The following is a 14,585-nucleotide window of genomic DNA, read 5'->3' on the forward strand; positions in this document are numbered from 1 at the left end:
ATCATTTTAAAAAACTAATGAAACAGACCCGAACAAAAATGATGGTACCCCTACAAGTGTCCAAATGTCCCCTCATTAACATCACTGCTGTCCTGAAACTTGTCTTACGTCTGATTTAACGGTGACAATTAGTCCCTGTGCTGTTTATTGATGTGTTTAACACACTGAACATAGACCACAGGAAGTGTAGGAGAGTTGAAAGAAAATTAAAGGCAAACATGTTAAAAGTAAAGGTTGTAAGGCAGTCTCCCAGCAGCTTGATGTCCCTGTGATTAGTCTCATTCAGAGGTTTAAGGTCCACAGGACTGGCTACCATCGCTGGATGGATAATAATAATGGTTTCCAGACCAGAACAACTTCCAGAGAAATGGTCAACTCAAGGTCAAGGTACATCAGTGTTTGATGACACCCTATGTCAGTTTGAGCCAAAGCGGACTTCATGGGAGATGGAGGACTTGACTTTTCCACAAAGCATTCTGACAAGCCACAAAGGTTCTGAGACAAAACTAGAGCTTGTTGTTGAGACACATCAGGTCTGTGTTCACACTAAGAAAATAACACTTCCTACTGCGAATCACGGAGGAGCTTCATTATGTTCTGGGACTGCTTTGCTGCATCTGGGTGTCTTGAATCTGTACAGGTTCAATGGAATCGTAATACTATCAAGACATTCTGGAAAGAAATGTGATGCCTAGTGTCACAAACCTTGGTTTAAGTTGCAGGTCATGGGTCTTCCAGCAGGGTAATAACACTAAGTACAGTTAAAAACACCCCAAGATGTCTAAGAGCTAAACACTGGACTATTCTGAAGTGGCCTATATGACCTAAATCCTAAAGAGGAGAAAGAAGCTGACCTTAGACCAACAGTCCAGCACCAACACCTACAGCCTCAGTAAACAAACCACTCTGAAATAAACTGACTTGAAATATAAAACCACAAATTAGGGGGACAACAATGCCAAAAAAATTTGTGACCATAATGATTTTTATTTGGATAGCAGCCACTTTTACCACAAAACCTGGCCTCAAATATATTCTGATGATTTCCTCAGTTGTTTGATGGCCTGCAAAGAGGGTTGGATAAAGTTAAAAACAATAATTGACATTCTTTGACACTTGACTGATTAAAATGACAATCACTTACTTGGCCCATTCAACATTGAGAATAAGATGATCATATCCAAATCCTGACACTCCAGCGATGGCTCTGGATGCATCCTCCCGTCGGTGGAAACTGATGAAGGCAAATCCCTGCAGGAAACAGAGGTTTAACGACACAAGTGGACATCAGTCAAATATAACACAATAAATACAAATATAACCAGTTAGAAATTGGCTGAAATATAACTATTGTTTATTAAATGCAAACTGCAACTGAAGAAATCTCCAAGCATGGGATCCATTCCAAAGACGTCTACAAGCCACAGACCCTGATAAAAATTCCTCCTTCCCGTTTTATTTTTAATTCCTTTATTATTTGCGGGACACGGACCTTTGACTGCCCGGTGTTCTTGTCCTTGGCCAGGTAGATCCTTGAAATGGAGCCAAAGGGTCTGAAAAGCTCCTGCAAGTCTGTCTCACGGGTATCCTCAGACAGATTGGTCACACGAATCGTGGCGTTGTCATCAGCTGTGTGGAACAAACATACAATGCTTTTACTGGCAAAGGATTTCACAGCGGCCTATTGATGTCAATGGAGACGATCTGATTAGCTTGCACTTACACCCACCTCTGCGGTTGGGCTGCATGGACTCCCCTCTACGCGTGCCACCATCCCTCAAGCTTGGAGGTACGTACTTCCCAGTCTTGCTCTGTGCAGGCTGTGCAGGCTCAGGTTCCGCTGGTGGAAAGAGAAGAAAGTTGAAGATCAGACTACGACAAATTAATAATCCTAAAGATGGGATTGGAGGGCTGATGTTACCAGAGCCAGCAGGTTTCTCCTTGTCTGCAGTGGACAGCCCAAGCTGTTCAGCCAGCTCCTTCTGCATGGGTCCCAGGGTGTCCTTGTATGGACAGCGGGTGGTCCAGTGGTCACCTTTGCAAATACGACAAGACACTATTTTCTGTCCTTTCAGTTTGCTCATGGGATCCTCGTCCTGGTCCTGGGCGTTCAGGTCCTGCAAGGGTTAAAAAGAGGTACACAGTCAATACCACCATTAAAGAATGTTTATACGTATTGCACAGATAAGCAGCAGCACACATGAGTAAAACTCAATGTCAACGCTCACCTCTTTGCTGGAGATGAAAGTCATGAAGACATCATCGCTCACTGTGGTGGTGGCAACATTTGGTCCTGGAGCATCAAACTCTGAGTTACCAAATTTTTTCCAGTTCTGAAATGAAAAGATATAATCAAAGACAACAGAGTTTACCGAACTGCTGCTCATTAAAATAAAAATGCTTCTTTGATTTAGCCAAAAAGCAAACCTTTCTCCTGGCAACAGCTTTTGAAGCTTTTCTTGTCTCAATCTTGAAGGTTCGCACGATCTAAGGGTCAGAGACAAGGCCGCAAATAAACTTTACATCATTTTAAATGAGGTCTTTTCACCTACTGTGTTCAAAATGCCCAAACATCTGTTGTATTTAAATACTACTATACCACTGATTACCATGTAGAAATGAAATGAAGCCTCTCTATGAATGCTGATGAGGTATTCAGCTGTTCAGAGTAACCAGGTGGTGACTAGTTGGAACTATTGCTGTTATTTTATTCCATTTCACACTCCAAATCGTAAATGGTTTGGGATTCTGAATGACAGTAACATCTGAGAACTTTATCATTCAGATAACTAAATGCAATAGCAACAGCCATATGTTGGTCTCACAGCAATAGAAAATGTAGACTTAAGAACGGTATTTGCCAGGCAATAGGAATATCAGACAAACCAATGCAGAAACTAAAGATGCAAAATAGAACAAAAACCACACAAATTACCTTGAATTTCTTTCCGTCATCATCTATTTTGTATTCTGTCACTGTTTTTATATTTCCTTTAATGGATTCCTTCGGGGATGGTAGCGTACCTGACAAGAAAAGAATTAATATGTACAGTAGTCCAAAATAAAAACGTACCCATAATATTTCAGCCCCTAACACACTGACAATTACACAATCAGTCTTAAACCGTGTTAAATTGGATGTACAGACCCTTACGCTCTACCTCACCCCACAGGCTGCTAACGTGCTACTGCTAAGGATGCTAACTCTACAGTACAGCAATGTCCACGGGCCTCAGCATATGTAGATAACATATCGTCAAAATTATCATTTTAAATATCTCCATTCTATAACTGTATTCTAATATATTATATTATCACCAAAATGTCGAGAGTATGTCAATTCTGAACTATGAAGCCCGACCGACACGTGGAAGTGGAGCCGTCTAACCGGCCTCCTCCGCGGGGAAACCAAACTAGCAAAGAAATGCTACCATTAGCTACTGGCTATTTACCTTCATCTCCTTCTTCCTCTACTTGGTCTGCCCAGCTGGGCTTGGAGCTGAAAGGCGATAGATCGATAGACAATATTAGATCAATTGAACACCACCAACAACAGCAATTAAATGTTTATAACAGAACTCACTCGTCATAGTCAATAGACGGCATCTTCTCGGCACCACGGCTTCAGGACGACACTGAGTGGAGACTGTGACGAGTTCAAAGCCGCGAGGGGAATGACTTCCGGAAAGTAAACTTCACAGTAAAAGCACAACGTCTGTTGGATTTCAAAATAAGAGTCATATATCGTCATGGCAGAACTGCATAAACATGCATGTTTTGAGCAAAAATTTAATATGACGAAAGAAAACAGGACAAATTATGGTATAGCACCATTGTTATTATTTTCTCCTTTCTGAAATAAAATTAATAGAGTGAGTGCAATATTTGGCAACGGAGATTTTCAGTCTACCAGATAGATTTTCATCCTATATGTGTTAGATGCCCACATGAGCGTCTGTTCCGGATGCCTCCGGGACGCCTCCCTGGTAGGACATCTCCTCCCGGCATGTCCTACCGGGAGGAGACCTCGAGGAAGACCTAGGACATGCTGGAGGGACTATGTCTCTCAGCTGGCCTGGGAATGCCTCGGGCTCCCCCCGGGAGGAGCTGTGGTGAGAGGAAAGTATGGGCATCCCTCTTGAGACTGTTGCCCCCGTGACCCGGCCCCGGAGAAGCGGTTGAAGATGGATGGATGGATGTGTTAGATGTATAAAATTTGCTGACAGAAAAGAACTAAAAACATATAACAACATTTTCATTTTAAAATGAAATAAAGTCTGGATTCAAGAGACATGCTGTGTGTGTGGAGTGCTTTTTTTTTTAAAAAAAAATCTTATGGCATTTCATACAACCACCTCACCAAGCAGATTCCATCTGATATTTGATTTCTGAACCCAATGTGTTAATCACCCAAACACTGTTATTGGGCTTGAAAATGCAATGGGGTATAAGTATAATTTTAGATTAAATAAAAAGAAATACTCATGTAAACTTTGCAGCTACTGAATTCACAGATCATCACCAGTCCATGTTGCTCGATCAGTGATTTTGGAGACCAGAAGTATTATCTTTCTACAAATAGCATTTCTTTACTTTCTTTCTTGCAACAGACAAAATCCTCAATATGGAATAATCGTTGCAGTGAAGACGACTTAGTGTTCTTGATTAGACACCGACCGCACTGGCGTTCAGAAGGTCAGCGGACATCGAACAACAATTCTAGTCTCATTCCTCCCTCATTTGCTGCAGACCAGGACAGACAGGAAGTGAACGTACCATCAACAAATAAATCTTTGTCACAGATGTTGACAACAAAGAAATTAAATATCCTGTGTAAAATAGTTTGTAGGACTAAAATCTGCTTAATACCGATCGACATATAATAACAGTTTACAGAACAGTTGTGGAGGTGCAGGCCTTCTTCGCCATGTCTCTCCTGTTGTCCTCTGAGCTCTTCCCACAACAAGCCACTCTGATGCTGTCAAACACGGCCATGTACAGGATGGGGTGGATGCACATGTTCAGAGCTGCCAGCCCCTTGGACACCTGGTACATGTTGTAGACCCAACAGACAGACTCGTTCCCGTGGGTCTTCAAATACAAGTGGTATATCTGAAACACGTGGTATGGAATAAAGGAAATTGCATAAAGCACAACCACTGATGCAACTAACAGGGCTACTTTGCGTTTCTCCAGTGTGGTTATATTAGTATTTTTCCACACTACCCAAATCACCACACAATAAGAAGTGAAAGTAACCAAGAAAGGAACAAGACACCCAAACACAGACAGAAAGATTTTGTACTTGAGGTACGGCCCTTCATCAGTCTTGTCACAGAAGGACACACACAGAGTCTTGTTATAATACACACAAACAGATGCAAATTTCAACACAGGGCAGGAAATGACTGTGACTACAAACCAGATGATGCCACTGCAGACTTTGGCGTGGGCAGGCTCTACATGGGATCGGGTAAAGAAGGGACATGCGAGTGCCACGCATCGGTTCACGCTTATGGCCATGATGAAGAAGATGCTCACATAAAGGTTACAGGTAAAAAGGAACTTCTCCATTTTGCAAACAAAGTCACCAAACATCCAGTGTTTTCCCTGCGAGTAGTAGACGATGAGTAAAGGCAGGGTCAGGACGTACAGCAGGTCACTGATGGCCAGGTTACACGACAGGATGACGCCGGTGTGCCAGTTCCTCTTCTCTCTGACCACCAGCAGCCACAGGGCGAACACATTTCCTGCCAGGGCCACGATGAACTCAACTCCGTACACCGAGGGAAGCAGCGTCATTTGGAAACTCTCACAGTCAGAAAAATTGTGCATCATCCTAAACCTGTAAATGTTTATTCATTAAAAATCCATTCTCTGAATTAAAGCCGCATTTAATCAAACACACATGTAATGCATTATTAATTCTTACGACATTTTTTTTCACAATAAAAAAGTAAAATGTTAAGATTTAAATCCTCTTACCAAAATGTTGATTTGCAGAGAAGTGATCGGAGATTTCATGTGTGGTATCTGTCAAGGAGGCGATACCAGTTATCTGTCTGTGGTTACTTAGTCTGTTCTGTCATTACTCTGGCAGCAGCAGATCCAAAGGAGACGCTGAGGATTTGCAGAACCTTGAAAGACACTTCTGATCTATATTTGGGACATTTCACAATTTGAAGAAGTGAAAATTTGAAGACAGCCTACAGAGTTTTGTCTGTGAACAGTCAAAGCTGCTCATGTTAGGTCTGCAGGCCCCATCGGCACGATGGTGCTACTGCAGCTTATTCCTAAAAACTGTGTGTTTTTCAGAGTGTGGAAAGCGCCAGTGCAAGCCTTACATAATTACATTTTTGGACCACTTCAAGGAAGACTTCTCTCTTTTTTAACATTACTTGTATATCCATCAGTGCACTGGTTAACCGATGTGATAGTTCTGAACGTTCTAGGTTTGTAAATGGGCTTATGTAAGTCTTTTCTAGTCTGGGTGATCACTCAAAGCCCTTAACATGTCAGCATCCACCCATTCATCCACCTGGGCCCTGGTAAGGTGAGGGGTGAGGAGGAAAACAAGAATGCATCTTGTGATCCTCTTACTCCTCATCTTTTCTCGTCCTTTCAACACAACGGTGAAGATGATGCAATGGAAAGCACCGAATCTGTCATCACTGTTTGTTCTCCTGACCTGATGGTCTGTCATGTTCGTGTTATTACCTATAGAAAAGGAACTGGCTGAGACTTGTTAAGCATCACAGTGAGAGTTCCTGTCTGTCATCAGTGCTGAAGTATCTGAACATGACTGAAAAAAATGTTTTAGATACATATAACATAATAATATATATAATTTTGTTAACCGTGTCCGCTAACACGGACGTGAGTCATCTGATAACAGAACAGACATCCTGGAGCCCATTGGGGTAGAACACAGAGATCATGTCAAGGTTTCATGACAAAGATATTCAGCTGCAAAGTTAAAAGGCATGTAAACCACATGTGTCAAACTCATGGCCTGGGGGCCAAATGTGGCCCGCAACATCATTTTATGTGGCCCGCTATAGAGCGTAAAAGATCAGACAGTTTCATTACCTGACAAATAAAAAGGATGTGTTATAACAGAACAACAAACAAACATGGTTGTTCTGTCTAACTATAATGTTTGTAACTTGCATAAGTGATAAATTCAGAGTTATTTAACATTTAGAAGTATTTATATTTATTTTGCATTACATCGAGTTACACTTATAAGTTACATCTGGCCCTTTGAGGGCATCCGTGATACTGATGTGGCCCTCGGTGAAAATCAGTTTGACACCCCTGTGGTAAACAGTTCAGAAAAAAAAAAGTGGTGACACAAATGACTAAATATGTTACCCAGAGTTTAACAGCAGACCTGCAGACGTGTTGACCTCCGGTAGAAACAGGATGATGTGGATGTGGTTAAATGTCCTGCTGGAGCAGACCCCCCTAAACCAAAGCGTTCCACGGACTGCTGCTGCTGGTCGAGCCGTGGAAGGTCGACCCCCACGCCCGGCAGATGCTTCTCTAAACACATCTACCTGCCTGTACTCGTAATCTCACCATCAGTCGCAGCCCAAACACGTCTCGAATTCAAATCTTCCTGCCCCGCCCGTCTGACGCGTCGTCCGCCTGTTCGAACGCAGCCGTCGTGTCCACTGGATGACATTACACAGGAACAGAGACGAGTGTCCCAACATGATGTGACAATGACCAGGAGTAAAGAATGACATTAGAATAAAGAGCAAGTGTGCGCAAAGTCAGTTCTACTCAAAATTCTGACTTGTATCTCACAATATAGTCCTTGTTTTCTTCCAGTGGTCCTAATCCTCAGATCTAATTCACGCACATAAACAAAAAAATGTATGTTTATCTTATGTATACATGCATTAACATATCGTAATTTACATCTTATTGCTTTTATTGAACCTTGCAAGAATCAAAAATCATTAATCAATTTCCCATAATGTGTGGCTACGAGAGAGCAAGAAATGATCAACAAATAAAATTATATTCAGTGTTATTCAGAAAAAATATACAGTACAGGAAACCTCAAAGCGCTGCTTTCCGGGGTCATCGACTGTTGTGTTGCTGCAGTACAGATATCCTGCCACTAGAGGGCACCAACGTGGTCAATTAATGAAGCTTGTTGATGAAGCACATTTATCCAGAAGGGATCATGAAGCCTCATTTTGACAAAGAGTGATTGTTGGTTCTTCTTCCTCTACAAGTTATCACTTTAGTTCTTCCGTTTCCTGTTCTTCTACTGTTTTTGTATTTGTGGGAATGGACTGAGTGGAAAATTAATATTAATGTAAAAAAACAGTTCATTACATTTAAATTTATGTTCTTTCGTATCACCCATCAGTATAATTTTTGCCTTTTTCTCTGGTTTTGTTCCCATTACACCCAAACAGCTTCTTCTATAGTCCATTAGACTGTCAGCATAAAGAACTGTTTTAAATTAGAATTTAAAACATGTCCCATCCAATTCTTTTGTGGCTATTTATCACCAACTACATTCATTATATGTTACATGTGTACTGTACTTCTAAAATAATTCTCCCAAACAAGACTGTAATGATTAATTTAAATCTATCGTTCTACTAATTGTTATATTTACCCATGTATCTGTGATTTATACACACTAGTTTCTTTTCTTCCAGGGCTTACTTTATAACTTCTCCAAAACTGTTTGTAATTTCCCTTCGTCCAACCTCGAGGATTGGTTATAAACATTATATGTTCCATGTTTTTATCCCCATTTTGAAGTGTTTATCAGCTGTCTGAATTTGAATATTTCCACCAATATAGTTTATAAATGACATGCATTTTTGTGAGTATTGTAAATATAAATTACAGTACAGATAAACTGACCCGAGGCAAAGTCTTGGCAGCTTCTCTGTAATGCATTTTTATCATATTTCTGGTTTTAATTTCACACGACTAATTTAGTAGCTCAAGACTGCTAATACCCGTGATATATTAACCAGCTTTGTCCCTTTACTTTTAAGTTTGAATGAGGACAAGAGGTTTTCGTGTTGATGCATATTTTTTTAATTCTCTCATCTGAGCTGTGATCTTGTTCCAGATTTTAAAAATTCCTACCTTGCTAGACAGGAACATTTGCTTTTACAAAATTATCACCGACACTTGGTAGCTTTTTTTTGTATGTAATCCTCACATACAAAGTCGTTGAAGGGAGAACAGCTCTGCACTGCTGGGAAAAAGTCATATAAATTTGGAGGACAATGTTTTTAATATACACAAGTTCATTTTCAATATTAAAATCACAGTGTAAGAATAGAAATTTGTCCTTTCGCTGATATTCAGGAAAACAGTTTTGCCAACCCCATCACTCTTGATGGAGCCTTCCTGGGTTCTTCAAGTGGAGGATGGGAGCTTCCTGCCTTCTGCTGGTCCAACAGAACACAGTCACTGTCCACGTCCAGGGAGGACAGCTCATCTTCAGCCTTTCCCCTTCCTCTTTTTGAATCCTTGCTTAGCTCCTGCACCTTTCTTCTTCAAGCCCAGCTTGGTTTTCTGACCTTTAGGCTTGAACGATTTCTCTTTATCTCTCTTCCCACCAAATTTCCTCTTCCCACCAAACTTCTCGCCATCACCTGATTTCTTTGCTCCAAATGTCTTTTTCTTTCCAAATGGTTTCTTGTCTTCCTTAAATTTCTTCTGTCCTCTCCCTGCTTTGTGCTGCCGTCTGTCTGGGCCTCTTCTCTTCGGCAATTGGGTGTTTCTGTCTGCTTTTGGAGGTTTTCCAGGCGACACCTTTCTCTTCTTGACAAGTCCATGAGTCTTTTCCGTACTCTTTCGCTTCTTGGTAACGAACATGTCTTCACAAAAACAAAAGCACTGGATCAGTAACCAAACTCAGAAGAAGGATGAAGCTCAGGATATACAGCACACAAGTTAGACTCACCTTCATCTGGCTCCTGCCCTACAGCCTGTCTGTAGTACTCAGCATCATCATCAGATTCAGCGGCGGCTGCCTGTTCGTGCTGCGACCCAGGATCCTCCACCTCGCTGTCCTCTTCAGCCCCAGCGAGCTTCTTCATGCCTTCAATGCTTCTTTTCCTTTAATGTGGGGGTAAAAATCTTTTACATACCATCTAAATAAAACATGGTAAAAACATGTAATTAAACACGGGACCAGCTTACTTGTTCTCGTCTCGTTTCACTTTCTTCTCAGCAACATTCTGCTCCTGCTTTTTCCGGCGACTTACTTTCTCTTTTAGCTGGGCCTCCTTCCTGTCAAGGATTTCCTGGATTTCCTCCTCTGTCTTAGAGACTAGCAAACATAAAAACATTAGCTGCCCATAAAAGACAATCTGTATAACAAACTATGCAGCTTTTAGATGCATCAGTAAGCGTTTACTTTTAAGAGTAATCATTTGATTCAGATCTGTTTCTTCATCATGTACACCAGAAGCAGGACAGAACAAACGACAGAGGGACACTCACTGACGGCGTGATAGAGGATGTTTCCCTCTCCCATGCCTTCTTGTATCTTCATCAGTTGCAGAGTTAATCGAGGACCAATCTGAGGTAAATACAATGGAAAAAATACAGATGCCATTCGTGCATCGTCATGAAAAAATCAAAAAATCCCTTTGTGAGGACACTCACCTCGGTCAGACGGACGGCGCTCTGCTGGGACGCCATGTTGCCTCTGCCGGAGTAGGCCTGTGGCAGTTCGGTTATGTTGTGCTCCCCATCTTGTTCTGCTTCGCTTTCTGAAAGGTTTGCCCCCCTGGGGCGGCACAAAACACTTCATGAGCTACTACAGCTATGCTACTACAGCTACAATTGCACTTTTAACAAAAACCCTACTTCATCAGCAGCTCGCTGATATCCTCCAACTTGTTCATGTTCGGGAACTTCTCCTGCATCAGCTTCTTGACGCCACGGCTCATTCCCACAGGGACGACCTTTAGGCTGCTGCACGGCAGGGACACATCGACACGGGTCAGTGTGGAATCGTCATTAGTTTGTTATTAAAGATCAGCTACAGCGGCCTGCAGCTGCGATGCCCTCTGCTGAGTACCGTCACACATTAAACGTTGGACGAGTAACTTTTACTTACTAATGGCGCAGTTCTATTTCGGCGGATGCTGGGTTGTAATTCAGCAGCACGCACCTCTTGATGTTGTTGAGGTTCACCTGTAAGACAACAGCGTCCTGATTCCTCTTCTAAAGCTCACAGAGTTTAACGTACACGCGACTAGATGGCTCAAAAGATTTCAAAATCAGAAAGCGTTTACTTTTTCAAAAATCTTCAGACAATCTCAGAAGACTATACTCTCATCACGCCAAAAAGGCTTTAAAATCTTGAGTCATGCAGAGATGATGCAACAGTTTCCCTGCAAACACATTACCTTGTGCACGTTAATAGAAGGAAACATGTTTTGAAACATGGTAGCCATGAGTTTGATGTGCATTCCATCAGATCCAAAGTTGTTGAGGATGAGCAGTGGGTGATGGGTGAACTGTTGTTCGTGCATCCTGTGTTTCTTCAAAGATGACACCACATCTTTGACAAGGCAGTACTGAGAAAAGACAATGACTCATAAAAATTGATATAATATGGGGAAAACTGTAAAAATGTTTTAGTTGGGGCACATCAGTGCGTTTACTTAAAAAAATCACTGACAGTCAAATTTAATGCCATCATCATCTGAGCCCATCTTAATATAAAACTCTTGCTTTATTTTATATTTACCTTTAGGACTCTGAAATGAAGCATGGGACCTTTAGGAAGGCGGGCAAGTCTCTGAAAAGAATTATTAGATGAATGTTACAGAGAACATAGATTAAAAACACCCAAAAAGTGATGCTGCTGGTGTGACATGAGCTCACCATGTTGAGACTGCTGGGAGTTTTACTGAAGATCATGAAGTGTGAAACTCCCAGTGGTCCTGCAATCGCCACAAAGTCTTTCAGCACATTTTTTTTCCTCATCTGGCCCACCCAAAAAAAGCAGAGTTTCATTCATTAGTGTGTGGAAAACAGCCCTTTTGGGCCACAACAATGACCTGCAGGGTGGAACACAGTCATGTGGGTCATTTTAACGTCTAAATCTATTAATGAAGTAAATCCGGTTGTCGTGTGGGGGCTCATCAGTGCGTTTACTTTGAACATACATCACTGAAAAGTCAAGTCACAGAGTGTCATCATTTGAGCCCGACCATCATCATTTCACCGAGAATTAGATTCACGTAACACAGCTGGCCAGAAATAAGAAATCAGTAACTCCCATTTTGGGCAAACAGATGAGTGATGCAATGTAATGCACCCAAAAGAGATCAGAAACCCCTTTCTGCTTACGGGAAGCAAGAACATACTGAGGACAACTGGTGCTGATTATTACAGACGAACCTTCAAAGACTCTGCAGTGTAAGGCTCCATGACTTTCCGCATGTCCAGGACGAGCTGACCGACGTTCTTCCCAATCTGACCCCGATGAAACACGAAGGAGTGCGGGACGCTGCCATACGCCTCCTCGGCCACATGGTTGGCGGTTGCCCTGGATTTCTTTTGGTTCTTTGTCTGAAAACAGGAAAATCCATATATTAACTATCAGATCAGGACAGCTAAATGAACAATACACCAAACGCGTTATTGTACGTTAACGTCAGACACTGGAGATAAACGACAGGTTTCATGAGTAGCAGCGTTGTTTCAACAAACCGACTTTCCCGTAACGCTGCTAGCAAAGGCCGCTGTCTTACCTTCGACTTCCCCATGATGAACGGATGCAAACGGCTTCAGTCAACGACTAAAGTTATTGTTTCTACTATGTCATATACTGTCAGACAAAATATCTACATAATTTCATCAAAAGCTAAAACGCAACAACGCAGTTAAACTACAGGAGCTACGTGACTTTCCACATGGTTCATCCGTGCTGTGTCACAAAATAACGTGTCCGTGTTGCTCACTTGTCTTCCAATGGTTCCCAGAAAAACTGGTCCGCCTTAACGAAAGACGAAAAGACTCCGTTCTCAATCAAGCGGATTATTATATTTTACCTACAAGTTATTAAAGTTTTACAGTTTGCCTGCTGTTCATATTTCACGTTTTGGGGTTGAATGACTGAAATCCAATGTCATGCTATCTATTTGCTGTCTATTCTCTCTGTCTTCCCCTACAATAAACTGATGATGACTGATTGAACTGAATTCCATACTTTCTGACATCATACCACTCTCCCATTTTAATTTCTATAAATACACACATATTGCACCCCTGAGGTACGAAGGTAAAGAAATGGTAAAATTTTCCTGAAATTTGGCAAAGCCACAGCAAAGGCAAGATGACTACTGTACTGGTTTTCAGCCTAATTTTTTTTTTGCTGGGAACAGCTAGTAACATTTTATTCAATTACCTCATAGGTTTACCAAAGCTTTACCTTGTTCAGAATGTACATCTGTACTTGGTTTACTGAGAGACAGTAGAAAATCCAGTATCACAGAGGTAGGGAGTTGTTAAGAGAAAGAGAAAACTCACAGCCCTCTGTCCAATGAGAGAATCTTGTCTCTCTACACTAGTCCAGAACTACACCAATGTCTGTGATGCAAACATCAATTTTAGGGAGGAATCAGATGTCCTTTTTTAATAAGGTGTTCCTCTTCATCACAAATGAAATCAGCCGTTGGCTTTGCAATGAAAGGATCTCCCATCCACCTATTCTGAGGACTGTTGTCTGAGAAGTAGATAGATAGATAGATAGATAGATAGATAGATAGATAGATAGATAGATAGATAGATAGATAGATAGATAGATAGATAGATAGATAGATAGATAGATAGATAGATAGATAGATAGATAGATAGATAGATAGATAGATAGATAGATAGATAGATAGATACTTTAATGATCCCAAGGGAAATGGAAAGAATTCTCTCATGAGGGAGATTTGCTGCTTGGAACATGGAGTAACTGTAGTGGCATTCAAGTCATTGTTTTCCACAAATTCACTCCAATAACCGGAGTCAGAAGCTCCCCTCTCCAGGCATTTGTGGTACATCTCTAGCTTTCTAGAGAAGGAACTGATTTTGTCTGCAAAATGAGGAATATGTGTAACGTGTATAAGAAATACTTTATTTATTTTTGTGAAATTCCTGCTACAGTATGCATATAGTTCACCCTGCTTTGAGAGGTTCAACAGCGCCCTCTACTGGAGTCTATATAGAACAGATCGGAAGCAGATGTCTGGTGTCAGTTCTGCCCAGCACCCTGCTCCGGTAAGATGGTCGGAGGTTGTGCTCCGCAAAATATACAAATTACACAAAAGCTAACGTGAGATTTGTTACAAGATTAACAGAGAAGTAACAGCACTTGCCATGGTATCTCTGTGCATTTACGTTTTGTATCGCTTTGTTGTTGCTCACGTTAGCATGCTATATTTTGTATTGAAGTCAATATTATTTCCCCCCATATAGACGCCATACCAGTGGAGGTGCTTACCACATTGTATGTGTCTGTTGTTGACCACTCATTGCAGGTAAATGTTGTTGCACTATGCGTGAAGTTTAATATTCAAAACGTACAT

At 41.4% G+C, this 14,585-nt stretch overlaps 2 protein-coding genes across 3 annotated transcripts; both read right to left on the reverse strand.

Annotated features, from left to right (window-relative positions):
• Nucleotides 1-925: 925 nt before the first annotated feature.
• On the reverse strand, nt 926-3,766 carry eif3g (eukaryotic translation initiation factor 3, subunit G). Of its 2 annotated transcripts, none has more exons than XM_068336988.1 (10): nt 3,584-3,766; nt 3,453-3,499; nt 2,936-3,024; nt 2,428-2,487; nt 2,229-2,333; nt 1,922-2,117; nt 1,730-1,840; nt 1,493-1,629; nt 1,145-1,251; nt 926-1,064 (listed from the first exon to the last, which is right to left on the reverse strand). In XM_068336988.1, exons 1-10 carry the CDS (start codon nt 3,604-3,606, stop codon nt 1,049-1,051), a joined length of 891 nt encoding a protein of 296 aa, XP_068193089.1. In that variant the 5' UTR covers nt 3,607-3,766; the 3' UTR covers nt 926-1,048. The 2 variants fall into 2 exon arrangements, with proteins under 2 accessions (XP_068193089.1, XP_068193088.1); XM_068336987.1 differs by having other exon boundaries at nt 1,724-1,840.
• A 504-nt stretch (nt 3,767-4,270) lies between these two features.
• Nucleotides 4,271-12,942, reverse strand: LOC137609419 (suppressor of SWI4 1 homolog). Its single transcript, XM_068336430.1, has 14 exons — nt 12,762-12,942; nt 12,409-12,579; nt 11,890-11,991; nt 11,753-11,803; nt 11,409-11,579; nt 11,117-11,193; nt 10,864-10,971; nt 10,660-10,783; nt 10,495-10,573; nt 10,192-10,321; nt 9,953-10,107; nt 9,492-9,866; nt 9,127-9,130; nt 4,271-5,845 (listed from the first exon to the last, which is right to left on the reverse strand). Exons 1-14 carry the CDS (start codon nt 12,774-12,776, stop codon nt 4,891-4,893), a joined length of 2,517 nt encoding a protein of 838 aa, XP_068192531.1. The 5' UTR covers nt 12,777-12,942; the 3' UTR covers nt 4,271-4,890.
• Between the last annotated feature and the right edge of the window lie 1,643 nt (nt 12,943-14,585).

The sequence above is a fragment of the Antennarius striatus genome, chromosome 16, assembly GCF_040054535.1.
Source record: "Antennarius striatus isolate MH-2024 chromosome 16, ASM4005453v1, whole genome shotgun sequence".
Classification (NCBI taxonomy): domain Eukaryota; kingdom Metazoa; phylum Chordata; class Actinopteri; order Lophiiformes; family Antennariidae; genus Antennarius; species Antennarius striatus.

Coding starts and splice junctions, on each gene's coding strand:
- eif3g (XM_068336987.1), bottom strand. CDS start 3,606: ATGCCGTCTATTGACTATGACGA. Junction 3,500..3,583: donor CCGTCTATTGACTATGACGA/GTGAGTTCTGTT, acceptor ATCGCCTTTCAG/CTCCAAGCCCAGCTGGGCAG. Junction 2,334..2,427: donor AAGCTGTTGCCAGGAGAAAG/GTTTGCTTTTTG, acceptor TTTTCATTTCAG/AACTGGAAAAAATTTGGTAA.
- LOC137609419 (XM_068336430.1), bottom strand. Junction 11,580..11,752: donor TTCATTTCAGAGTCCTAAAG/GTAAATATAAAA, acceptor GTCTTTTCTCAG/TACTGCCTTGTCAAAGATGT. Junction 10,108..10,191: donor GTGAAACGAGACGAGAACAA/GTAAGCTGGTCC, acceptor CCCACATTAAAG/GAAAAGAAGCATTGAAGGCA.